The sequence below is a fragment of the Seriola lalandi genome, unplaced genomic scaffold (genome assembly GCF_002814215.2).
Source record: "Seriola lalandi dorsalis isolate HSWRI2012SDOR001 ecotype SW California unplaced genomic scaffold, Sedor1 jcf7180002052121, whole genome shotgun sequence".
NCBI classification, from domain to species: Eukaryota; Metazoa; Chordata; class Actinopteri; order Carangiformes; family Carangidae; genus Seriola; species Seriola lalandi.
The window spans coordinates 58,456-68,802 of NW_019522674.1; the positions used below are offsets into that span (position 1 = coordinate 58,456).

At 41.4% G+C, this 10,347-nt stretch overlaps 1 protein-coding gene across 1 annotated transcript; it reads left to right on the forward strand.

Moving 5' to 3' along the window:
- Window positions 1-3,242: 3,242 nt before the first annotated feature.
- LOC111650041 (uncharacterized) lies at window positions 3,243-10,342 on the forward strand (the record flags this gene model as incomplete). Its single annotated transcript, XM_023399815.2, has 7 exons — window positions 3,243-3,346; window positions 4,624-4,673; window positions 5,026-5,079; window positions 6,208-6,834; window positions 6,926-6,991; window positions 7,199-8,386; window positions 8,526-10,342. Coding segments are annotated over exons 2-7 (3,768 nt in total), but the record flags the coding sequence as incomplete, so codon positions are not given.
- Between the last annotated feature and the right edge of the window lie 5 nt (window positions 10,343-10,347).

The following is a 10,347-nucleotide window of genomic DNA, read 5'->3' on the forward strand; positions in this document are numbered from 1 at the left end:
CAGCAACAGAATCTTTAGTAACAAGTATAATCATTATTCATCATGAGTCCTAATGTGTGAGACAGTTAATATTTATTTGCTCCAGTAACAATCTCCCTCTAAATAAGTGATGCTGTTGGAACAGCTCACTGATATTAACTATAATGGCTGAGGACTATGAAATATGAATCTAATGTTTTAAACTATTGACAGTTTGTTACAGCTGCAGTGGAGTCCAAACGTCATGTGACTGTATGTCTGACACGGGGCAGAGAGTGTAATACGTCAGTGAGGGTGTAGGGAACCAGGAAGAGCACAGCTGATCAGACTGAACAATGTTATGGCCACAAGTGTTACATTAAAAAATACAATATTATCATATAAGACACTGTGTTTATGTTTGGGAAGAGAAGATCTTCATGTGTGGACGCTGCAGGTGGAGGTGGTGCAGCGCCTCCATCATCGCTGCAAGAGGTTGTAGGTGTCCCCAAAGATCCAGACCTTGGCTGGATGGAAAAAAAACATAATAGAGAGAAATCATATCAATATCATATTGTAGAGTTTAGAGAAAAAGACAAAAGAAGCAGCTCTCTGATTAGATGATCACAGATATCTGAAAATACATTATTCCCTCAGCTTAGTTGTAATAAACAGTCTGCTGAACCGTTTTACATTAAATAATAAAATAGAAACTAATACTCAGTTTGGAGTCATTGTGCAGGTGCACATGTCATGATGGTTCTCAGCTCTCAGTGATGTTCTTTATTCTGACAGAGACAGAATCATTCCAGCAGATGTTTTGACTCCTGTCATCAATAATGACCTTGCATCCTGACAGATTGTGCTGGAGGCTAGCCCTGGTGGTACTGCACAGCGGACAGCCTACCTCACTCCCGAACCACTGAGTAAGGTTCCGGGGACATGGGAGGGTGTCGTATACTGCTCTGATCAGGAAACTCAGCCTGCCTTGCAGTGTCCTCCAGATGTCTGTCCAGCTGATGCGTCTCTGCACAGGAGCCTCCCATCTCGTCCAGGCTCCTTGACTGCCCTGAGATATAGCCTTTATGTGGAAGCGCTCCTGCTCCACTCTGGTGACCTCGTCCACCACCATGGTCTTCCGCTGTCTCTTGGTGGCTTTGGACCAGAACTGTTGAGGAGCAGTCCACCCTAGGCCCGAGCGACCTGCCTGGGTTGCCCCCATCACCTGTTTGTGTTGCAGGCTGGAGATGGCATTCTCTACCTCACCAGGCGCTTTCCACTTGCAGTACACAGTGTACTGCCTCTGGTGGTCTTGTCTTGGGGCACTCCTTTCCTTATTGAGAGACTTCTTGATTTTGCTGCCTTTACCTTCATTCTTGCCCATGAGATCAGTTCATCAAACCGCTTAAGGAGTCGCGTTGTACATGGCGCCGTCTGAAGGATGGTCGTGCCGTCGTCCATGTAGCTTCTTAGCGGTGGGAGCCTCTCCCCTGATGGTAGCCTGATACCTCCAACAACCTGCCTGGCCCCTCTGAGGATGACTTTGAAGGCTGTCACAAACAGGATGGGGGAGATGGCACATCCCATGGCGATTCCTCGCTCCAGCCGATGCCATCCAGTTGTGCAGCCTTCCAGGGGGAAGCACATGTGCAGATTGTCAAAGTATCTGGCGATGATGTATGAACTGTATGGTTGGTGGGTTTGGGTGTGGGACATGTCCCGGGGAACCGAGCGGACTGGCTCGCCTGTTGTCGCTGTACTGGCTCTTCTCCAGCTCCTCTTTGGAAGTGTTGACAAGCTGCTCGATGACCATCCCCTTCCTCCCTTTCCCTGGGGCTGTGGGCGGCTTCTTCAGAAATGTTGGCCTACTGAAGAGTATGTTCATGTATGTGCACTCAATACTTAGTCGGGGCTCCTTTTGCATGAATTACTGCATCAATGCAGCGTGGCATGGAGGCGATCAATCTGTGGCACTGCTGAGGTGTTATGAGAGCCCAGGTTTCTTTGATAGCAGCCTTCAGCTCGTCTGCATTGTTGGGTCTGGTGTCTCTCATCTTCCTCTCGACAAAATACCCCATAGATTCTCTATGGGGTTCAGGTCAGGCGAGTTTGCTGGCCAATCAAGCACAGTGATACCATGGCCATTAAACTAGGTATTAGTACTTTTGTCAGTGTGGGCAGGTGCCAAGTCCTGCTGGAAAATAAAATCAGCATCTCCATAAAGCTTGTCAGCAGAAGCAAACATGAAGTGCTCTGGAAACTTAATGCTGCACTTCAAGCAACTTGGATTCTGTGCCTCTCCATTCTTCCTCCAGACTCTGGGACCTTGATTTCCAAATGAAATGCATTTACTTTCATCTGAAAAGAGGACTTTGGACCACTGAGCAACAGTCCAATCCTTTTTCTCCTTAGCCCAGGTAAGACGCTTCTGACATTGTGTCTGGTTCAGGAGTGGCTTGACACGAGGAATGCGACAGTTGTAGCCCATGTCCTGGATACGTCTGTGCGTGGTGGCTCTTGATGCACTGACTCCAGCCTCAGTCCACTCCTTTTGAATCTCCCCCCAAATTGCTTGTGCACCTTTTTTTACCACACCTTTTCCTTCCACTCAACTTTCTATGAATATGCTTGGACACAGCACTCTGTGAACAGCCAGCTTCTTTAGCAATGACCTTTTGTGGCTTACCCTCCTTGTGGAGGGTATCAATGACTGTCTCCTGGACAACTGTCAAGACAGCAGTGTTCCCCATGATTGTGAAGCCTACTGAACCAGACTGAGAGACCACTGAAAGGCTCAGGAAACCTTTGCAGGAGTTTTGAGTTAATTAGCTGATTAGACTGTGACACCGTGAGTCTACAATGTTGAACTTTTTCACAATATTCGAATTTTCGGAGATACTGAATTTGGGGTTTTCATTAGCTGTAAGCCACAATCATCAAAATTAAAAGAAATAAACGGCTGAAATATTTACACTCTGTGTGTCATGAATCTATATAATATATGAGTTTCACTTTTTGAATTGAATTACTGAAATAAATGAACTTTTCCATGATATTCTAATTTATTGAGATGCACCTGTAAGTGTGAAAGTACAACACTAATGATGAGAAAGTAAACTTGTCAAAAGTTGGACTGTTACTGGATTTCTTTCATTTCATGGACCACTCATATTACATTCAGCCTGTGTGTACTTGTCGTGAGTTAACTGATCTGTTTATCTGTATGTCACAGGGTGACTCTCCTCATGACGTTATTCTCTCCAATCAGGTTCCCTGTTTTCTCCTGACACACCTTCTGTGCAGTCGCTCAGCTCTCAGTGAGTCAGTCAAGGTTGTGAAATCTCCACTTTCCATTATTGGGGGGAAAATGACGCAGTAACAATTTCTGGTGAGTACACCCAAGATATACACAAGACAAATACAAATTCAACATGATGAGTTTAGAAACAGCTGAATAGTTTGATGCAGTACGGTTAAACAGTCCTCAATGTTCAGTTTTTGTTGCAATGAATACTTGTTGACTTTATTCTGTGTCTGTACTTCATGGTGCCAGTGTGAGTGTATAAGAAACACCTGACATTAAAGTGCTACAACATAATGACAAACTACAGACTCGAATCAACACATTTGTGTCGGCTGTGGCTCAGGAGTTAGAGCGGGCCGTCCACTAATCAGAAGGTCGGTGGTTTGATCTTCCTGTTAAACTTCTGGAAGTGTCTTTGACCAAGACACTGAACCACTGTGATGTTCCAGTGTATGAATGTCTGTGTGTGAATGTGGCTTGTAGTGTAAAGCACCTGAGTGGTTGATAAGACTAGAAAAGCTCTTCATAACTTTAATCTATTTACATTAATTGTTAAAGAGATACAGGACTATTGGGTTTCTATACTGTATGTCTGGTCTTCACTGTTTGTTTTACCATCTGATTTTAAACAATCTTTGTGTGGGTCTTGACCATCGAGGCCTGGTCATCAGATGGACCAGGCACAGACGATTTAAATACCACCATAACCTTCAACATCTTCTCACTTTTAAATAAAACTCTACTGTGGACCAAATGTTCAAGATAACAGCATTAACCTCATGTATGTGCAGAAAGGAATCAGTTTTAAAGAAGCCGTTTTCTATTCTCTACTTAGGTTATTCAACAAAATTTAAAGATAAGAGAATCACTTTATCAGGGTCCAGAGTCCAAAATAAAAGCCAATAAGGAAGCAAAATCCTCACAAGGTTAAGAAACAGTGATAAGAACTCTAATATAACTTTACTGATTATGTTCTTTGTAGTCCAACTATTTCATTACAGAACTGGACAGTAACTTTTTAGTTCAGGGTGAGATTGCTAAAGAAAGGTTAAAGTATTGATAAGAAGCTGAATGAGGAACACCTAAGTACTGTCCAGGTGTACCAGCTACTGAACCTCCTACTCTGGCTCAGTCGTCACCTGCTGAAGAATGTAATCGCACTGCAGAGTGAATATAAAGTGTGAAACTGAATGTGAAGCAGGACAGAGGTGGAAAAGTCTCAGACAATTTGATTTCTACACTTCCTAATGTTCGTAACATATATTTATCTTGTATATATCTCTCCTGGCCTTTAAATAACACATTTTAATTCAACAAGCATTAAGAGATTTTTTAAATTTGTAATTTGCTTTGTGTTTCAGCTCTAGTTGAACCTCTCTCCTGAGGAGTGACAGTATGGCTGAAGCTTCTGGTGAGTCGGGTTTATTTTACAAATATGATAATAAGTTTGCAACCCTGGACATGATCCAGCTAAACTTGGCAGCAACAGACACGCGTCAATAAAACAGACCTTTCACCTGAAGTTTAACAGTAAATTGAACCTTTGAACAAGACAAACATTTCATGTTGGGATGTTCATCACCCACTGACTCCAAAGTATAAAATAATATTCTGACACTGATGTGGCCTTTTACAACATTCATATTAAGTTCAGATCTTGATCCACATTGTGGTTTAGCTTTTTGCAAAATACTACAGTAAATACTAAACTATTTTATTAATTGCTTTAATGAATGACTTTGTTCCTCTGTCTGTCTTTACAGGCACAGATGTGTCCCTGAAGCGCAGCAGCAGCTATGAATTCCTGCCACCTTACAGTGAGTTTCAGCTCAACTGAGTCTGAATTTCTCTGGTGTTTAATAGGACCTCAGTCTTTATTCATCAAGCATCTCAAATAACTTCTAATAATCACACTGAAAGTTCTGGTGTTGGATAAAGACTTGTTTGGAGGCACCTGTGAGGGTCTTGTGTGGTGGTATCCCACCCACTCATCAGTGATGAGGTGTTCTAACTGTCTGGCTGCCTGACTTTCTCCTCTTAGCTTAAAAACAGGGAGAAGATTGTCTGACTCATCTGTTCACAGACTCTGTTGTCCTGGGGATTGTAGTTTCTGGGTGATGGTACCATATGAATACTTTGCCCATCACACTTGATCTTCGTCTTGGAACGGATTAATATTGAATATTATAAAATCCAAAATGCTCCTAAATGTTTTCCTTCATTAGAAATAAAGTCTAGATGAACTAGCATGTGCACAGACTAAGGCTGTAACTTTAACAAATGTTTGGGAAAAAGTTAATGTTCGAACTGTAATGACCTGTTTGAATTTAAATTTCCAGCCTATAAGCACAGATGGTTTGAAGCAGTTTACCTTGTGATCCAACAGAGGGCGCTCTAAACATTCACTAACAGCTGGACCTGTGACCTCATGACCTTTCAGTAAACTAAGCAGCTAGTAATGTTGTGTTATTTGCTGTAAAAATGGAGGAAACGTCAAGTACAACCTTATCTGACCGCCTGTTATTCTGCACACCTGATTTACATGTAAGGATATGTGGGGTGTGTGCATGTTGTAATTCATTTGAATGAATTGTGTATTATCATTCTTAAAGACTGACGTGATGTGCATTATTTTAGGATTCAAGTTTTTCACGTCTGATGTAAAAAAAGTGAACAAAAGCTGCAATAAATGGAAATATTGAACTGCAATACTTTTGACATTGTAATAATTAAAAATCACAATACGTGTCGAATTGACACCCAAGTATTGAAGTGTAGTGTGTAATTTATATTAAGTGTCATATAACGAGATGTGCATATCGTCCCAGCCCTAACAAATACATTATATTCTATAATTTACACATTTTACAGGTCACTGACCTCTGGTTTGAGTTCATCTTCTTGACTTAAATGTACATGTAGCTGACTTTTGTTTTGTCTTTCAGTGTCTGAGCTGAGGGTTGTTCTGCTGGGGAACAGCTGGTCAGAGAGAAGTTCAGTGGGAAACTTCATACTGGGAGAGACTGAGTTCAACAAAGCACCTGAATGCTGTGTGAGAATCAGTGGACCAGTGGAGGGGAAGAAAATAGTTCTCATCAACACCCCAGATCTGCTGGATCCCAACATCACTGAACACAAACTGACAGAGTTTATACAAGACTGTGTGAATGTCTCTGATCCTGGACCTCATGTGTTCCTGCTGGTTCTACAGCCTGAAGACTTCACTGAGGAACACAGACTGAGGCTCTGCAGAGTCCTTCAAAATTACAGTGATCGATCATTTGATCATTCACTGGTTCTGATATCAACACCCACAGGGAAGAGTTCAGGTTTGATGGAAAACTCACCATTAAAAGACATGATCATAAAATGTAGATACAGATGCCTGAAGCAGAAGAACCTGGACCGTGCAGAACTGTTAACACGTTTGGGTCAAACTGCAAAGGAGAACAATGGAGAACATGTTTGTCATGAAAGATTTGAGGAATCAGTGGAAACTTTACCAGGTGATCATCAGATCCCAAAACAACAGAGAACAGCAACTCCTATCACAGATGCTGTTAAAGCTGCTGGTGAGTGAAAAAGTTCTAACAAGGGAATGAAAATTCTCCTTTACTATATTAAAACATAAAGCTGAAAATTAATTCTGTCATTTTTTCACAGGGCTGCATGAGTTTAAACAAATGACTCCACAGCTCTCACACTCAGAGAAAAACCCTCTGTCTCACAGTAAGTAAAGACGTAACAATGCTAATCATTAATTTGCTGATAGACTTTTTTTTAAAGTTATTGTTTCGGGCTTTTTGTGCCTTTAATGGACAGTGCAGTAGAGAGAGGGGCGTTCATGACATCCTGACTAAGTCTCCAGTAAATCATACTGATCAATCATCTGTGCAATCCTCAATATTGTGTTGTTCTCTCTCTATTGTGTTACAGCTTCTGTCCTCAGGATTGTGCTGCTGGGGAAAAGTGATGACAAAAAGACAAAACTTGGGAACTTGATCATTGGAAACCAAGTTTTTCATTCCCAAAAACAAATCAAACACTGCGTGGCCTCCTGTGGAGAGTGGAGAGGAAAACCATTAACAGTGGTGAAAGCTCCAGACATGTTCAGTCTGTCTGATGAAACCATGAGAGAAGAGGTGAAGAAGTGTGAGACTCTTTGTTCTCCTGGACCAAATGTTCTGCTGCTGTTAGTGAAACCTTCTGATTTCACTGAGGAGAACAGACGAACACTGAAGTTCATCCTGAGTCTGTTTGGTCCAGATGCTTTTAAACACTCGATGGTCGTCATGACACATGATGGGATTGAAACAAGTGTCTCTCTTAATGAACTCCTTAAAGATTGTGGAGGACGGCACTACAGGATGTCTGAAGATAAATATGAATCATTAATGACAAAGATTGAAGAAACTGCAAATGAAAACGATGAGACCCCCCCACCTGCAAGTGAACACATGAAACCAGCTTTAAACCTGGTTCTGTGTGGGAGGAGAGGAGCAGGGAAGACTTCAGCAGCCGAGGCCATTTTAGGTCAGACAGAGCTTCATTCAGTCTCCAACTCATCAGAGTGTGTTAAACATCAGGGAGAGGTGAGAGGACGTCAGGTTTCCCTGGTGGAGCTTCCTGCCTTGTATGGAAAACCTCAGGAGGAAGTGATGAAGGAATCATTCAGGTGTATCTCCCTCTGTGATCCTGAGGGCGTCCATGCCTTCATCCTGGTCCTACCTGTGGGTCCCCTCACTGATGAAGACAAGGGAGAGTTAGAGACCATCCAGAACTCATTCAGCTCTCCAGTCAATGACTTCACCATGATTCTGTTCACTGTGGAGTCAGATCCTGCAGCTCCAGCTGTTGTTGACTTTATAAGAAAGAACAGAGACATCCAGGATCTGCTTCAGAGCTGTGGAGGAAGATCTGTTGTTGTCAACGTCAAGGACAAACAGCAGATCTCTGAGATGTTGGAGGCTGTGGACAAGATGAGACACAATAAGGACTCACCATGCTGCTACACAACTGAGACATTTGCACATGCCCAAATAGGAAAGATTGTACAACTAGAGAAACATATCACTGCTCAACAGGCGGAACTTGAAAAATTTGAAAACAAAAGAGAAAAAATCTGTAAGTACTTAAAGTTTCATGTTTGTCCTAAATCACATCCTATGTTACACTCGCTAGTCTGCACTGCAGCAATTACTGACATAAAGTCATACTGACCTTTTTTTTTTTATCACACTAATTCTTTTATTACATGTTGCAGGTGATGAAGAGACTCAGAGTTCAGAGCGTCTCAGGATCGTGCTGATAGGAAAGACTGGAAGTGGAAAGAGCTCTTCAGGAAACACCATTCTGGGAAGAAGAGAGTTTAAAGCTGAATCAAGTCAAACATCAGTCACCAAGTTTTGTCAGAAAGCACAGAGTGAAGTGGACGGTCGTCCTGTTGTTGTGCTCGACACTCCTGGTCTGTTTGATAATAGTTTGTCTCATGAACAGGTTAATGAGGAGATGGTGAAGTGCATCAGTCTTCTGGCTCCAGGACCACATGTCTTCCTGTTGGTGTTACAGATTGGACGACTCACACCAGAGGAGAAGGAGACGCTGAAACTCATTAAGGAAGGTTTTGGGAAAAATTCTGAAAAGTTCACCATCATTCTTTTAACTGGTGGTGACTCACTGCATGAAGATGAGCTGTCCATTGAAGATTACATTAAAGAGAAATGTGATGATTCCTTTAAGAAGCTGATCTCTGACTGTGGAGGAAGATACCATGTGTTTAATAACCGTGAAAAACAAAACCACAGACAAGTCAGTGAGCTGATAAACAGGATTGATACCATGGTGAAGGAAAATGGAGGCAGCTGCTACACTAATGAGATGCTGCAAGAGGCTGAAGCAGCGATACAGAAAGAAGTGGAGAAGATCCTGAAGGAGAAGGAAGAAGAGATGAAGAGAGAGAGGGAGGAACTAGAAAGAAAACATGAGGAAGAAATGCAAAAAATGAAATGTAGAATGGAGGAACAAAGAGCAGAAATTGAACAGGAGAGAAAACAGAGAGATAAACAACTCAAGGAAAAGGAGGAAAACATACAGAAGGAGCGAGAGCAGAGAAACAAAGAAAAGGAGAAGAGAGAAAAGGAGGACAGGAAGAAGAAAAAGCAGGAAGAAATCCAAAGACAACAGTGGGAGGAAAAACTTGAAGCTTTGGAGAAAAAAATAAAATCAGAATCCAAAGAAAAAGAAACAATTGATAAAGAGTTGGTGCAGAGTAGAGAAGAAATGAGAAGAGAAAGAGAGAACTGGGAGAGGGAAAGAACTGACTGGTGGGACAAACGATATTGTGACGCCAAGAAAAGCCGACAGATGGAAAAAATTAAAATTCAAAAGCTCCAAGAAGAATATGAAGTGGAAAAAGAAAAATATGAAAAGAAAAGAAAAGAAGAAGATCGAATCAGAAGAGAACAAGAAGAGAAGGAGAGAAAAGAATTAGAGGGAAACTATAAGAAAAAACTGGAGGAAACGAAGAAGAAATATGAAGAAGAGGCCAGAAAACAAGCTGAAGAATTCAATGAGTTCAGACAGAAATACACCAAAGACTTTGAAGCTCTGATGGAAAAACATGATGAAGAACTCAAGACTCTGAAGCATCAACATGAGAAAGAAATACAAGAGACAAAGGAGACACACAGCAAAGATTACAATCTGTTACACAATCTCTCCAGTCACAAAGAAAAGGAACTGAAAGAAGAAATTGAGCGAAAAGAAAAATTAGTTCAAGATGAAATGAATGAAAAAACAAAACTAAAAGATGAAATGAAAGACAAAGAAAAACAACTCAGAGAACTGGAGGACTTGAAGAAAAAGCAACAACAAGAAATTACTGATGAAATGAATGAAAAAACAAAACTAAAAGATGAAATGAAGGACAAAGAAAAACAACTCAGAGAACTGGAGGACTTGAAGAAAAAGCAACAACAAGAAATTACTGATGAAATGAATGAAAAAACAAAACTAAAAGATGAAATGAAGGACAAAGAAAAACAACTCAGAGAACTGGAGGACTTGAAGAAAAAGCAACAACAAGA